Here is a 17,211-nt window from a genome sequence, read left to right as displayed (position 1 = left end):
TAAATAATAGCATGCATTATAGTCGATCACTGCTTTATTTTAAAAGCGGATCAAACATTATTCCCAGTATTTAGTTTCTGATTATTAATATTAAGAAGAAACACTTTCACTTCAAGTCTATCACTTCAATTTCCACTTTTCCCCCCCTTTTTTATTTCTTTTTTTTCTGCAAGAACCCTCTCTTCTGTCACCGTACTTCTTTTCATTTCTCCCCTTTCGGGTACTCTGTCCTCACAAATCCCTACCCAACCCTACAGCACTTCTATATATAATATAATAAAAACAAGAAATGCTGGAAATACTCAGCAGGTCTGGCAGCATCTGTGGAAAGAGAAGCAGAGTTAACGTTTCGGGCTGACCCGAAACGTTAACTCTGCTTCTCTTTCCACAGATGCTGCCAGACCAGCTGAGTATTTCCAGCATTTCTTGTTTTTATTTCAGATTTCCAGCATCTGCAGTATTTTGCTTTTATTTTAGTGTTTAATTCACTGTCACTTCTCTTCCAGGAATGCCTACCTTGAAGAAGTTCTGCTCTTCTCTCCGACGGGATTTTCATTTGTCTCTTTTACCTTGTTCACCTTCATTGCTTTCTATTTCCCTCCTGGTGTTTGATAAAGTGTCTACCAAAACTCGTTTTCACAGCCACATCTCCTTCCTCAGTGTCTGTCTCCGGCTCCGACTTATTCCACGTGGATTCCAACTGCAGTTTCACCCATCATGTTTTGAATCCACCCAGGACTACAGGTATCTCTGAGAAATACAACGTTCCTTGGACTACTATTCTCGCCGCATCCTGAGATCCACACTCAGTGCTATGCGCCGCCACATGCACACACTGAACCTCTCTCTCCAGAGTTCCGAAGAAGGGTCACTGACCCGAAACGTTGACTCTGCTTCTCTCTCCACAGATGCTGCTAGACCTGCTGAGTATTTCCAGCATTTCTTGTTTTTGTTTCAGATTTCCAGCATCCGCAGTATTTTGTTTTTATCCTATAGCACTTCTAGACCTTTCTACTCTCTTGCCACCATCCTAGACCTAGCTCCCTCTTAGATAAGGCTACAGCTCCACTCTGTGCCTCTCTTGGCATCTTTCAAAGGGCCCATTTCGCTGCCCCCTTACAAGCACCAACCCCAACTGCTCAATCCTTCTCTCTTGCTGACCTACCCACCCTGTGCACCCGCTGGGGGCTGATCTTCCAATCACATCCCCACCTAACTCACCCATCCCAGTGCTGACCCTATGGACTCTGCCTGTGAATCAGTTCTCACCACTCCTCTCTGCAGCTCACTCCAGAATATCCGTTCACATGTAAACAAGCCGTTACCATCCATGAGCTCATTGTTGTTGATTGCATCGACATTATGGCTTTGATGGAAACCCCCTGGCTGAGGGATAATGACATCTCTCCACTAAATGATACCTCCCTGCCTGGCAGTAGCTTCCACTACTTGCCCCCCCCCCCCCCCCAAGACTGTTGGGGTGGCAGTGTGACTCTTATCACCAAATCACACCATGGTCTGTTTCCCCTACTCCTCTCGCACTTTCTTCTCTTTTGAACATCTGACTTTGTTCCACCCCTCCTGCTTTTTATTTAAAATCCTTGTTCTCTCCTGCCCACCCAATCACCAGAAAATTTTTCTCATTGAGATATCTTCATTGCTTTCCTCCCTCAGCCTCTGCAGCAAGCGACTTCCCATCCTCGGTGATTTCAACTTCCATCTCAATTCATCAGGCTCTCTCTCCTCTGAGTTCACTGCCCTCTTATCCTCCCTAAATCTCTCCCTTCATATATACTCACCAACCCATAATCATGGCACCCTTGACCTTAATCTCGCATGTGGTCTTGCTACTTCCATCATTTCAAGCACAGCTAAGGCCATCTCTGATCACTATCTTGTATAGTTCTTCCTGTGTCTGCCCTGGAAAAACTCTCCCCCAATTCACTTACAACTGCACTTTCAAAATCCCAACTGTCCAGCTTCGGCCCTCTGTTCGCCACAACGTTTCTACAGCTACTGAATTGCTCAATCACACCCTCACCTCCACCTTTTGATGTCCTAGTCCCCATTAAAACCATTACTCTCTCTCACCCTGGTTATTCTCCCTGCTACAGGTCTCATCTTTGCTTCTTTAAGTCCAAGGGATTCAGACTTGAATGTTCATGGTGTGAACTCAGAGGAGAGACTATCCCTCCCCGTTCTACTCGATCTGGCTGCAGTCTTTGACACGATTGGCCACATCAACCTCCTCCAACATCTCTCCATTGTTTTCCTGCTGGGTGGGACAGCACTCGCTTGGCTCCATTCTAAGCTATCCTTGGCCCCTCCTATTTTTCATATACATGATGTTCCTCAGCGACTTCATCCGAAAACACAGTATCAGTTTCCATCTCATCACCACCTCTCTTGACCCCTCCAACTCTCTAACTTGCCACAATGGCTGTCTGACATCCAGTATTAGTTGAGCAGAAATTTCCTCCAACTAAATAGTGTAAAGACCGAAACCATTGTCTTTGATCCCCACCACAAACTCTGCTCCCTAGCCACTGACTCCTACCCTCTGGCAACTATCTTCGGCTGAACCAGACTGTTTCCAATTTTGGTGTGACATTTGAGTCTGAGATGGACTTCCGACCACACATCCACTCCATCATCAAGGCTGCCCATTTCCACGTCCGTAACATTGCCCAACTCCACCCCGCCTCTGCTCATCTGCTACTGAAACCCTCATCCATGCCTTTGTTACCTCTAGACTTGACTATTCCAATACATTCCTGGCCAGCTTCTACCCTCTGTAAACTTGAGGTCCTCCAAAACACTGCTGCCCACGTGCGAACTCACACCAAGTTCTGTTCACCAATCACACCTATGCTCGCTGACCTACATTGGCTCTCGGTTAAGCAATGCCTTGATTTTAAAATTCTCATCGTAGTTTTCAAACCCCTCCATGGCCTTGCCTCTCCCAGTCTCTGCAATCTCCTCTAGCCCTACAACATTCCAGGCGCTCTGCACTCTTCCAATTCTGGCATCTTGAGCATCCCTAATTTTAATTGCTCCACCCTTTGCGCCGAGCCTTCAGTTGCCAAGGCCCTAAGCTCTGGAATCCCTCCTTAAACCTCTCTGGCTCACTTCCTCTCTTACCTCTTTTAAGGGACTGCTTAAAGCCTAACTCTTTGACCAAGCTTTTTGTCATCTGCCCTGGTATGTGCTTAGATAATGCACCTGTAAAGCTTCTTGGGATGTTTTACTACATTAAAGGTGCTATATAAATACAAGTTGTTGTTGTTGTGGAAGAATTACTCTACATTCCTTTTACTTAGCACCTCATGACAAGTTTAAGATGTAGTAGTAGAGGCCTGGGAACTGATGAATGTTGCGTGTTATAGGGAGAAAGCTAAAGAGATGGAGACAAATAACCTTTGAGGGGTGGGAAGAGCTAAACAAAACCTAGATATTGGATTCTGAATGGCCAAGTGGTCCTTAATTCATATAATTGGTGTATTGAAGATTGTTTACAATTGCATTAACCTTTGTCCCTGTTGAATGATAGCTATATGTAACACAATATTTATATAATATGATCAAACAACCATGAAGTACTGGACCACTGTTAGAAATAATGAACTAATTTTAGGGAAAGTTTGTGGCACATAGTGTTTTCAATCATTATTTTCCTTTATGATCTAGTTGCTCTTGGAGCAAGTGGACACCTGCTAGGATCTTCAAGTTGTGGTAAAACATTAAAGCTGTTTCTTACTGATGGGAAGCAAGCTGCTTTGACTGGAATTTGTATTGCCTTTCTTCGAGGTAATGCCAGCAGAGCTGTCACATACGAAAACATATACAGGGTAAGTTTTCAAAAACTAATTCTTGCAATGTGGTTCTATGATTGTGACCTAGCGACTCTGATATAACTCCAAATCAGGATGGTGTGTGATTTGGAGGGGAACTTGGAGGTGATGGTGTTCCTATGTACATTCTGCCCTTGTCCTTCTAGGTGGTGGAGGTTGCGGGTTTGGGAATTGCTGGCAAAGAATCATTGGGGTGTTGCTACAGTGCATTCTGTAAATAGTACAGCCATGGTAAGCTGATAATGGTGGGGTGGATGTTTGGGTTAATGGATGAAGTGTTGATCAAGAAGATTAGTTTGGCTTGGATGGTATTGAGCTTCCTGACTGTTGTTGGAGTTGCACCTGTCACCAGGCCAGTTGAGAGTATTACAATGCACTCCTCATTTGTGCCTTGTAAGTAGTGGAGAGGCTTTGGGGTGTCAGGAGGTGAGACACCCGCTGCAGAGTTTCGAATTTTTGTTCAATGGTGACTTCCAGGATATTGATGACGGGGAACTTGGTAGTGCCATTGATTGTCAAGGGGAGATGGTTTGGCTCTCTCTTATTGTAGATAGTCATTGCCTGGCACTTCTGTGGTGCAAATGTTACTTGCTACCTATGAGCTCTTTTCTGGATGTTGCCTAGGTTTTTGCAAGTGGCATGGATTGCTTCATTATCTGAACACTCACAATCACAGAGAGCAGCCCCACTTCTGACCTTATGATGGAGGGAAGGTCATAGATGAAGCAGCTGAAGATAGTTGGGCCTAGGACACTGCGCTAGGGGATTCCTGCAGCGATATCCTGGGGCTGAAATGATTGGTCTCCAAAAACCACAGCCATCTTTCTTTGTGCCAAGTATGACTCACTGAAGAATTTCCCCTATCCTCATTGATTTCAGTTTTGTGGGGCTCCTCGGGGCCACGCATGAATGCTGCCTTTTTGTCACTCACATCCCTTAAAAAAGAAAAACTAGTTGCATTACATATATACAATGACTAATTAATTCTTCAGAGTTCTATTTGAAACTGACATGTAGACAAACAAGGCCATGTTTCTGCCTGGAATTCATGAATTAAAATGGTGCTTGTGAAAAGTTGATAAGTAGAAATGTATAGGGAGACCAGTATACTCTGAAATAAAGTTTAATGAGGATCAGTACTGAAGGTCAGGGAGTGCTGGATGTGGGAACCTCACTGGACCAATCATTGTGCATTAATTTGGATTTTAGTGACACTGAAAATGAGTGCAACTAATTTTTAAAAATACCCTAAGAAAGCTAAGTATATAAGGGAATATTCTTGTGAATCTTCCCTGGAATATTGCTTTCAGCATCTTGTGTATATATATATAATATATGTATTTTATATATATATATATATATATATATAGAGGTGAAATTCTTACCGGTATAATTTGTCATTAAAATATTTTTAATTTTATTCAAATGTGCTAATGACCCGGACATTCCTGAGAGCTGCTCCCGCTCTGCCACTGTTTCTTTGTTGGAAGTGCAGTGGGAACCCCATTTACTTGCGAAAACAAGATTTCTTCTGCACTTTTGGCAAAGTAATACCAACGGAGTCAGAGCAGCTCTGAGGAATTTCACGGTGGGTGCATTCCTGATTAACACTGTTGATAGTAATTTTAACACAAAACCAAAATACTGTGGATGCTGGAAATCTGAAATAAAAACAGAAAATGCTGGAAATACTCAACATGTCTGGCAGCATCTGTAAAGACAGAAACAGAGTTAACGTTTCAGGTCTGTAACCTTTCTTAAGAATAGACCCTGCCAGACACACTCAGTGTCATTTTAACCCTGATGTTACCGAATGTTGTTTGTGACTCAAAACACAAGACTCCAATTCTCTGTAATTCACTATAAGCTGTTTCAATTTTATCTTTTTATTTTGTAATTTTAGAATATAAGCTGATCACCTGTAGCTTTGTCCAGGGATAAAGACACAAATAAGATTTGCCTCTCTCTTTTTTCCTGTAGCTATTTTTCTGCCTTTCTCTCACTCTCTGGCCGGAATTTTACAAAGCGCCCGATGTCGGGCTCTGTGGTGGCAGGGTGCCGGAAGATCGTTCTGGCAGTGGCCCATCACGGAGCCCGCTCTGGGAGGGCTGGGTCTGATCTTCCTGGTGGCGGCGAGGCTCCGTGATGGCCCCCGCCGCTGGGCGACGGGACCCGGATTAAAATATTCAAATTAGCAGAATGCATACATTTAAATAAAATCGATTCCAATCTTACTGTCGGACCACGATCTTCTGAGCGGTGCCTGGCACTCACGCGCCTTCACTTTCCCGTCTGGGGAAAGCAGGCACCGCAGTGGTGGGGAAGGGGGGAACTTAGGGTTTTTAGTGTGGGAGTGGGGAATGGTGTCAAATTTACATCATTAGTGTCAGTGGATGGTGGGAGGGAGTGACCTGTGCACTTTGTTCAGTTTGTTAGGGGAAGCTCAATTGTGGAAGGTAAGTGTTTGTGGGGGAGAGGGCAAATAATGAATTTTATTGTTATTCTGGGGTGGTAAAGGGCCGGCAGATTTTTCAACAGTACAGTGGGAGGGGGTGTTATAACTTTTAAAATGTAAATCAGTCGGCAGAGCTTTAAAAATGGCGCCTGCGCATAGAGAACTGACGCCATTGCCGACGTCAGAGAGCCCACACTTGATTGGGGGAGTGGAGTGTGGCACGACAGGCATATTATTAAGGGTTGCCACAGTTTCGCCTGCCGCCACTCCTGGCGGTGGGTGCGTTAAATCCCGCCTCGAATTCTAACTTCCTCTTTGTCTTTCTGTTGTATTCCATCTATCTGTCTCCCTCCTTCTTTCCTCTGTATGGCTCACACAGAGTTTCACTGTCCTCTCTGTCTCCAGCTCTTTCAATCATTCTCTCACTGTCTCTTCTCCTGTCTTAAAGAAGAACTTGCAATTATACAGACTCTTTAATGTAGTAAAACAACCCAAGCTGCTCTCTCCTTTATGCCTCATGGAAGGCTAACTGAACAGTGGTACATCCTTGCCATAAAGGCATAAAATGCAGTTTTTTGTAAAAATTGAAGATTGCCTTTGTTCTTTTAAGAACAATGTATTCTCTATTTTCCAGGAAGTAAGTTTCAGTGTTTTGGATGCTGGAAGGGTTGGGCTGTTGAAATCTGTTGAACAACTGTTGGGTGATGCATTTATACCAGTGCTGAAGAATATGAACCAAGGATGGGGCCTGCTGAACAAGCCTGAATGTATGACAGTTAGACAGGGATTTCTCAATTCTCTAGATGGGTTTGTCAGTGCCCTCTCTGCAGCTCAACAGAATCTGGCCAAAGAGGTAAGAAGTCTAACATCTACTAAGATTTCTGTCCACTGCTTTGGATTTAGGGGAGGCAGTGGCGTAGTGGTAAAGTCACTGGACTAGTAATTCAGCTGCCTAGACTAATGCTCTGGGAGATGGGTTTGAATCCCACCACGGCAGATGGTGAAATTTGAATTCAATTAATAAAACTGGAATTAAAAGCTGGTCGAATGGTGACCATGAAGCCATTGTCAATTGTTGTAAATAGCATCTGGTTCACAAATGTCCTTTAGGGGTGGAAATCTGCTGTCCTTACCTGGACTGGCCTACATGTGACTCCAGCCCCACAGCAATGTGGTTGACTCTTAAATACCCTCTGAAATGGCCTAGCAAGCCACTCAGTTGTATCTAACTGCTACGAAGTCAATAAGGAATGAAACCAGATGGACCACCTGGCATCAACCTACCCACTGGAAATGACCACAGCAAAACCTGTCCTGTCGACCCTGCAAAGTCCTCCTTACTAACATTTGGGGGCTTGTGCCAAAGTTGGGAGAGCTGTCCCACAGACTAGTCAAGCAACAGCCTGACATAGTCACACTCACAGAATCATACCATACAGACAATGTCCCAGACATCACCATCCCTGGGTATGTCCTGTCCCACCGGCAGGACAGACTCACCAGAGGTGGTGGAACAGTGGTATACAGTTGGGAGGGAGTTGTCGTGGGAATCCTCAACATTGACTCCAGACCCCATGCTGTCTCATGGCATCAGGTCAAACATAGGCAAGGAAACCTCCTGCTGATTACCACCTACCGCTCCCCCTTGGCTGATGAATCAGTGCTTCTCCATGTTGAACGTCAATTGGAGGAAGTACTGAGGGTGGAAAGGGCACAGAATGTACTCTGGGTGGGGAACGTCAATGTCCATCACCAAGAGTGGCTCAGTAGCACCACTACTGACTGAGCTGGCCAAGTCCTAAAGTTCATAGCTGCTAGACTGGGTCTGTGGCAGGTGGTGAGGGAATCAACAAGAGGGAAAAACCTGCTTGATCTTGTCTTCACCAATCTACCTGTCGCAGATGCATATATCCATGGCAGTATTGGTAAGAGTAATCACCGCACAGTCCTTGTGGGGATGAAGTCCCAACTTCACCTTGAGGATACCCACCATCATGTTGTGTGGCAGCAGTGTGTACCATACACAAGATGCATTGCAGCAACTCACCAAGGCTCCTTCGGCAGCACCTTGCAAACTCACGACCTTTACCACCTAGAAGGACAAAGGCAGCAGATGCATGGGAATACCACCATCTGCAAGTTCCCCTCCAACCCACACACCATCCTGACTTGGAACAAGATCGCTGTTCCTTCACTGTCGCTGGGTCAAGATCCTGGAACTCCTTTCCTAACAGCACTGTGGGTGTACCTACACCCCAAGAGCTGCAGCAATTCAAGAGGGCATCTCACCACCATCTTCTCAAGGGCAATTAGGGATGGGCAATAAATGCTGGCCTAGCCAGTGATGCCCACATCCCATGAATGAATATTAAAAAAATTAACACAACAATAAAATGTACTATCTAGACAAGTTTGCATAGGTGGTTTCCACTATAAATAGCTACATAGGAAATGCAAGCGGAGGAGAAAGGGTGTCAGGGAAAGGGGAGAGGGGAGAAAGGATGAGAACAGAGGTTAAAGGAACAGGAAGGGAACAGGCATGTACTGAGAGAGAGAAGGATGGTGGGGGGAGGTGGATATGGAGGGGAGAAGGAGAGAGTGAGGTTAGGAGAAATTTCTTTACATATAGGGTTGATGGACCACTGAATTCTTTGCCTCAGGGAATGGTTGAGATAGAGATAATTGCCTATACGAAGGTAAAAGTGGATAATTATTTGAAGGAGAGGATGATACACAACTGTGGGGGAGAGAAGAGGGCAGTGGGCTCTGGCAGAGAGTGCTGCAGTCATGATGGGCTGAATAGTCATTTTCTGTGTTGTAATTGCCTATGGTCCTCTCTGAAAATGCCGACTAAAACTACTACAAAGTGGATGGAGGTACAGTAGCATAGTGGTCGTTACTGGATTTGTAATCCATAATGATCTGGACTAATGATCCAGAGACATGAGTTCAAATCCCATTCATGGCAGTTGGGGAATTTAAATTCAACTAATTAAATTAATAAATGGGAATAAAAAGCTACTGTCGGTAATGGTGAACCAACTGCAAGATGGTTGTAAAAACCCATCTGGTTCACTAATATCCTTTCGGGAAGGAAGTCTGCCATCTTTACCTGGTCTGGCCTATTTGTGACTCCAGACCCACAGCAATGTGATTGACTCTTAACTGCCCTCTGAATTGGCCTAGCAAGGCACTCGGTTATATTAATTACCATCTTCTCAAGAGCAAATTAGGGCAATAATTGCTGGCCTTCCCAGTGATGCCCACATCCTGTGAATTAATACAAAAAGTCAGTCTTACCTGGTCAATAAACAATCATGGCTGAGTAATGTTTGTTCTGAAATTCCTGCTGATTTCATGGACAATTCAGGGGGACACTTATTTTGTTTTGTTGTTTTCAGGTTCGATTAGAGCAATCTGCTTTGGAAGAGCTCAGGAACGTGAAAGGGCCATTGGATTTGGGTATAGCTTCTCCAGAAATGTTGAAACAAGCTGAAGAAAGCCTGAAAATTTGGATCAAGCAAATTGAGAAGGTCAGGAATGGGGATTTTTAGCATTTGTGCAGATTTCAGCTCCTTCTACACAGGCATCAGTGAGAATTTGTACTGATTTACAACTAGCAGACTTTGTAATACAGCTAAAAGACGTCTGCAAACGCGACATGAAATCGTGTGACATTGATCACAAGTCGTGGGAGTCAGTTGCCAGCATTCGCCAGAGCTGGCGGGCAGCCATAAAGACAGGGCTAAATTGTGGCGAGTCGAAGAGACTTAGTAGTTGGCAGGAAAAAAGACAGAGGCGCAAGGGGAGAGCCAACTGTGCAACAGCCCCAACAAACAAATTTCTCTGCAGCACCTGTGGAAGAGCCTGTCACTCCAGAATTGGCCTTTATAGCCACTCCAGGCGCTGCTTCACAAACCACTGACCACCTCCAGGCGCGTATCCATTGTCTCTCGAGATAAGGAGGCCCAAAAGAAAGAATAACTGAAGGTGACAGGTGTGCACTGCATCATCCAGTGTCATATGGCCGGCATTTAACAGGACCCGGCAGGAAAGGGAAGGCGGAAATGGAAGCGGGTGGTGAAGGCCCTCTTGTACCAACTCCCGTTTCCATAGTAATTTTGCGCTGGCTGGTCAATTAACAGCCGGCGTTGGGGGGAGGGAGGGGGGGTGACTGGTCACTAAGCACCTGAAGGTGGGCTTTTAGTCAGAGGTTGCGTCAATACCTGACATGGAAGGAATTGATGGCGCCACATTTAAAAGGCTACCAGCACCAGAGCCTGGTGCAGATGTCCGTTCTTGCAGCTATCATTCCAGCAAACGCTCTCAAAGGACTCAGGCCTGCCAGCACCCAGCTACCAGAGACCCTCCAACATCCAGCACCCAGCTGCCAGAGACCCTCCAACATCCAGCACCCAGCTGCCAGAGACCCTCCAACATCCAGCACCCAGCTGCCAGTGACCCTTCAACATTCAGCACCCAGCTGCCAGAGACCCTCCAACATCCAGCACCCAGCTGCCAGAGACCCTCCAGCATTCAGCACCCAGCTGCCAGAGACCCTCCAACATCCAGCACCCAGCTGCCAGAGACCCTCCAACATCCAGCACCCAGCTGCCAGAGACCCTCCAGCATTCAGCACCCAGCTGCCAGAGACCCTCCAGCATCTTCTGAAAAGGCATAGCAGACATGCACTTGTAGGCATAGCAGAAGCAAGATCCCAGGTGGCCCCACGGTTCCGTGATGACTCCCTGCATGTTTTCCTCCAGGCTACTCAGGCAAGGCAGCGGGTCCTCGTCCCCAGGGACAGAAGGAGGCGATCTCCCTGCCTAACCAGGCAAGCCTAGATGGAGGTCGCAGAGGAGGTCAGCAGCCATGGGGTTGTGCGGAGAACCTGACTGCAGTGCCGCAAGAGCGTCAATGACTTTCTTCGCTCAGCAAGGGTGAGTACCCCACTTGGTACCCTTTGGGGGACAGCAAATGGATAAATGTGAGGCAGGGAGTGGTTGTGAAGAAGAGACCACCATGTTGATGATGATGTCTAGGGGAGGGAGCCTCACTCTGCCAACCCTCGCTGGGTGGCTCAAGATGGCACATTCATGCCATTGGCCCCTGACACAGCAGCAAGCTTGCAAGGCGATTAGGTATTGTGCTTGCTCTAGTGTGGCAACTAACATTCTTCTTCCATGTTCCCACAGAAGAAGAGGGTCCAGAACGCCAGGGAGAGGGCCCAGACTGGTGTCAGATTCCCAGTGATCGCCATCCTGACGCCCATGGAGGAGGAGGCTCTAGAACTGGCAGGTTTTCATGGCGGCCACTCCATTGCGGACATGAGGTCAGAGTGCATTCGCAGGAGGGTGAGTCGCCTCATCAGCAGGCACGAGGGTAGCCTCAGGCGAGCATGAGGGATGATGTTCATGTGTCCTTCAATGTACAGACATCAATGTGAGATGAAGGCAACTCTGTGGGCTCCTGTTTGGATAGACGAGGAGTGCTGATCATTCTGTTCTCTATCGCAGGTCAACCAGAAGGACAGAGAGCTGACATCTCTGAGGAACAGTCGTGAGGCCTCTGAGGAGGGAGAGGGGCCCTCAGAGGGCGCAGTGTCACCACATTCCTCTGCACCCTCTACCAGCGCAGATACTTTCACCTCAATGGGTATGCGTTTGCGAGAAGAATCGGGATCACAACCTGCTGAGAGTCACCACACACGTACCTGACACGCTGTTGGAGGCTGCGACAGCCAAGGCCACAAACACTCAGAGGAGTGTGGGAGGCCAGGCTCATGCTAAACCCCAGGCTGATGACATGTCTCTCGAGTCATCCGTGAGGTGGCAGACAGTGAAAGTGCAGCATGAGGTGCGTGATGATTGCCAGAGGGTATGCGCACCCTGGCTCGGACAGAGCTAGACTCCATCCAGGCCATGAGTGCTGCGATCTCTCTCTCGTCTGAGTGCGTGGCCTCCTCCATTGAGAGCTTGGTGACTCTGAAGGACGGCCACATCCAGCAGGCCAGTCACTGGATCCTGGAGATGTACACAGTCCTGCATGCCATCAACTTGTCCATGAGCTCTATTCAGCATTGGCAAGGCAAGAGAGGGATGAGGCACCTGGAGTCTCCAACAGGTCCTCATCCTTCTCAGGTGACCAGGGAGGTGCAAGTGTGCCTTACAAGGGAGGAGGAGTGGCTGCCTTCTGCTTCTGGGTGCTCCTCTCAGAGCGCTTCTGAAGTGAAAATTGGCTCCTCAACCCCTCAGCCAGTGAAACCAGCGCCTCAGGTTGCCGTGATGACAGAGGAGGCTCCTGCACCTGTGCAGCAGCTCCTCAGCATGCCTGGGCCTTGCAGGCCTCAGACAGCCAGAGGATGGCTGCCAAGGTCATCCCAGGCCATTGGGACAACAAGGTCAGGAGCTGGCCTCCACCACAGCTGGCAGCGAAGGGGAAAGCACCATGTAGGAGCACTCGTAAAGTAATTAAGAAAAAGCATTAGATGCACTTGGGCCTCACGGGTGAATGGATTGTTAAAGACTCTCAGCTTGTGTCAAATGATATTTGTAATAAATGTTCGATTTGGCTTAAGTAAGTTTCCATCCATTGTTGGTTACTCTCGGTCAGTGCAAGAGTGGCGTGGGTTGATCCAAGGGCTGGGTCGGAGCGCTCAGGGCTGTGTTTTCATCCGTTGCGCATTGTTGAAGCACCAGTTACTAGTTTAACGGGCCGCTGTGAACTAAGTGCAGAGGTAAGTGGTATTAATGTGGGTGGAATGTGGTTCTTTATTTGAATGGTTGACTGCTGTGGTAGGGGTCAGGCGAAACAAGTGAGTATAAGAGCCTCCCAAGCCTCCCTTGTGCCTATGTCATTGCACCCTCCACGCAGCCCCTCATGCGATTTAGGAGGCTGTAGCTGGTCATCAGATTCCTCATCCGATGGTCTGCTTGATGGTGGCGCGGGTCGCTGCATGGCTTGTGTTGTAGCGTTCCTCATCCTCTGACGTAGAGTTCCTTACAGGTGTCAGCAGCCATCTTTTCAGTGGACTTCCCTTATCAGCAAGTATCCATCCTTGAAGGCGGCCAGGGAGGGTGAAAAGCTGTGGCACCTGGGAGTGCCAGAGAATGTAAGCATCGTGGCTGCTCCCAGGGTACCGTGCACACATCTGCAGGATCCGTTGATGGTGGTTGCAGACGAGTTGAGGGAATGGAAACACTTCCGGTTAATCTGTTGGCTGGCCTGCAGGAGCCTTGATGGCCACATGCGTGCAGTGTATCCCACCTTACACCTGGGGGATCCCTGCCATGGTGGCAAATCCTCTAGCTCTCTGAGCCTGACTGTCTGCATCAGTTCGGTAAAGAATGTACTGGCTGGCACTTCTGAAAAGGGCATCTGTCACCATCTTGATGCAGTGATGTGCAGCTGATTGGGAGATGCTACAGATGTCTCCAGTGAGCACCTGGAATGAACCTGAGGCACAGAAATTCAGGGTCACAGCAACCTTGATGGCCACTGGCATTGGATGATCACAACTGCAATCAGAACTCACCTCCTCCACTATCATGGCACACAGAGCAGTCACGGCCTCTCGTGAGAGGCACAGTCTACGGTGACACTGCCTCTCTGACATCTGAAGCTATATCCTCCTCAGTCTGTATACGCTTGCTGCAGGGTACCTTCGTCTCTGAGCTGGTGCCTGTTCGTGGTCCCCTCTGCCACTTGCCCATCAGGAGGCTGCCCCTGCAGCTGGCCAGGTCCTGATGTATGAGCCTGGACCTCCCCTCCTCTGAAGTTCTCCTCCTTGCTGGAGGGCCATCCTCTGGAATGCATGATGCCCATGGCACTTGGGCACAGCCACTACTGCTTGTACACACTGCCAGTAGCTGCTCCAACCCCTCCACCTCTCCAGCCTCTCTCTAGTGGGCCCCCTGCCAGAAGCATGATCTCATCAAGGGGGCCTCAACCCCAAATCAATGGCAGCCCAACTCCTTGCCACTAAATAACAAGAACAGTCTTACTGCACGGTCGCCAAGTGCAGCAATGGCAGCAGTTGCCGCTTCATTACTGCCCTTTAAAGGCTGCCGAGGCTCCGACGCCCCATGCTTAATGTTAAATCCGATGGGCCCATTAAACCACCATCAGTTGCCTTAATAACTTACATAAATGCCTCTCAATTGCTCATTAGAAAAACGTAAATACAGTCGCCGCGCATTTACTGTCCGTCACTCGTAGAATTTGGCCGAGGCGAGATGATATCGGGGCTCAGTACCGATGCTAGCCCATGCACAGCCCCTCCAACTCCATTGCCGTCCACTTCTGTGTTGTTAAATCCCAGCCTAGATCTCTGGCAGTCCAAATAATTTTGATATTTAGAAGGGAATTTTAAGTTAAGGCAGGAAGCTGGCGGGACACGTGGGCTGCTCGCATGGCACAGCAGTGCATTAAAACTGCATTTTAATCGGCAAGGCTCATTAACATCCCGAACGACAGACCTGTAATGGGCATTAGGAGACAGGTTGCCAACTTTGAGACACGGCGGGTGGGGACATTCTGGAGCGTTTTCCTGTGGGAAAGTGAGGGAGTCCAAGATGGCAACGGCCTAAACTTCCTTTGTAGGACTCCAGACCCACACATAACTTCCACTGGCTGGCCATCAGATTTTACTGAGGGAGTTGCCTGCAGCAGACACTCACTTAGCAAGGCATTTGCATTTATTTATGCGGCACTACCTGTGTTAGGCATGAGCCTCAGCCACCCAAGAAAACTGTGGCATTAAAATAGCCAAGGGGTGTGAAACAGACATTAAGTGCACTGCTTGGAATTTAGCTCTCATTTTGCCTGCCATCTGTGAGCAAGAGGGAATTAAAATTCCCCCTTTATTTTCTGCATTGCCTAATTCAACATTGCCTAATTTGAGTTACTGGATAATTTGAATTTACATTGCACTGAAACCACCCATACCCTAGCGCTGTTATATTCCAGTTGCTTAATTAAAATTCTTGCTTAATTCAAATGTTTTTGTTGCATAAAAATGGCTTTGAATTGACAGAAATGAACTGTATTTTTAAATTACTTTCCCTCCCTTTATTCACCTTCCTCAGTAAAGATGGGTATGATCAACTGCAGTTTGTATTTGATTAAAACATTAACCAGATGAAAGCAGTTTATAGAGTAATGATCTGGTTCAGGGTAAAACCAAATATATGGCTCAAAACTATCATTCATTCAATATAAATTGTACAGCGGGAAATGGGAATTACTCATCCTTATGGAAAATAGGACAGACGCACTGTATATTTTGCATAATGCAAAATAGATTTTAGCTTACATCAAACTGCACAGTATAGGGAAGGTGTGAATTCGTCTGAACTGAATTTGGCAAGCAGTGTGAAACCACCTTGAATAGCAGTCTGTACCTTCTGGCACAGAGAGAGAAAATAAGATGAGGAATCACTGTAAGACAAGAACTGAATGCCTTCTGTTAGCCTGTGAGGTGTCATCATGTGACCTTTTCAGTTGCAGAAGATATCCAGCCTGAAAATTAAAAAAAATTGCAAGGAGAAATCAGGGTGTGGAGGAAGAAAGAGGATGTATACCCTCAGAGAAAGGAAAAGACAAGCATACATGTCATTCAAATAAAACCCCATCTTCTTGATTTTAAAGATTTTCTTTTTGCCTCGGAAGTCTTCCACCATCAAATAGATATCAGCCTGAGTCTGAGTGTTTAGAAATGTTCAGAAATCAAGGAAGTGATTTGATCAAGATTGGACAAATAGGCCAATATGTAAAGTTACTTTCAACTGTAATAAGTCTAGTTGTTATTCCTTTATCAATACTGGACTGTCAGAAAACCCTAAAAATAATATGATATATAAACAATACAAGGTTAATAACTATCTTCTGTAAGCCAACCTGTATTGAGTATCAAAATACCTTTTTGTATGGGTGGCTTGAAAGCGCCAATAGTCTCTGATGCTAATAATCTCTTCATATCAGGTACTGACTGAAAGTGAACAGGTGCGGAAGGAGGCTGATGACATTGGACCACGAGCAGAGTTGGAATACTGGAAGAATCGTCTGACCAGGTTCAATTACCTGAGTCAGGAGATCCAGCGAGCAGATGTTAAAATCATTCTTGGAATCATCACAGCTGCTAAATCAAAGCTGTTGAAGGTCTGAGGAAAAATATTTACCCATAGAAGTTTTTTTTAGCTCCTAAACAATTATTAAAGAATTTATTGAACATTTTTAAGTTCCATGTTGAATTCTCCCCCTTACACTCCCTTTATGATCTTGAAATTGTGCTTTGCACATATTAGCCTGTGAAAGCTTAATGCATTTGTATGGGTTCCCTCGCCTGGAATATCTGGGAAGGATTCTACTGAATGCCACCTAAACGTCAGTGCATCAGCAGATGTGACCGTTTATGTCATTTCTCCAGGGTTTCTGCTGATCTTCTGCCGAAGGTATGGTGGGAGATTGGGAGAAGTCCTTTGGAAATGTTACCTCCATTGCCTATTTTAATAGAGGCATTGCTTAAAAGTATTTTCACAGAAGTTTTTTGAAATGGATACATAATTTATTTTCTTTTTGTTTTCTCAACATGAAATAACAATCCTTATGTTAACCATTTGCAGCATTTTGTTAAAGGAGAAGTTAAGTGTTTTGAGTTTTTTTTTATAATGTTTGTAGTGCTTGAGTCTCAAACAGTTAATGCAATTATTGTCATCTATTGTTATGACAAACTGATGGGTGCAACTAATGTTTTTACCAAAACAGTTGCAAGCCAGAACATTATTTGGAACTGCTTCTGCTCCGCCAATGCTTCTTCATCAGTAATGCATCGGAGACCCCATTTACACATGGAGTGACACCAACTGAGCGGGAACAGCTCACTCCAAGGAATTTTCTGGCTGTAAT

At 46.4% G+C, this 17,211-nt stretch overlaps 1 protein-coding gene across 1 annotated transcript in view; it reads left to right on the top strand.

Moving 5' to 3' along the window:
• LOC137378592 (dynein axonemal heavy chain 5-like) overlaps positions 1 to 17,211 on the top strand; it is a 334,675-nt gene that overhangs the window by 47,747 nt on the left and 269,717 nt on the right. The window contains exons 4-7 of the mRNA XM_068048894.1: positions 3,688 to 3,848; positions 6,941 to 7,159; positions 9,708 to 9,839; positions 16,288 to 16,464. Of these exons, the coding sequence (XP_067904995.1) occupies positions 3,688 to 3,848; positions 6,941 to 7,159; positions 9,708 to 9,839; positions 16,288 to 16,464 (689 nt within the window). The remainder of the gene's footprint in view (positions 1 to 3,687; positions 3,849 to 6,940; positions 7,160 to 9,707; positions 9,840 to 16,287; positions 16,465 to 17,211) is intronic.

Source organism: Heterodontus francisci, chromosome 17, assembly GCF_036365525.1.
Source record: "Heterodontus francisci isolate sHetFra1 chromosome 17, sHetFra1.hap1, whole genome shotgun sequence".
Taxonomy (NCBI): domain Eukaryota; kingdom Metazoa; phylum Chordata; class Chondrichthyes; order Heterodontiformes; family Heterodontidae; genus Heterodontus; species Heterodontus francisci.
The sequence above is the reverse complement of the archived record's forward strand: the minus strand, read 5'-3'. Positions and strand labels throughout refer to the sequence as shown.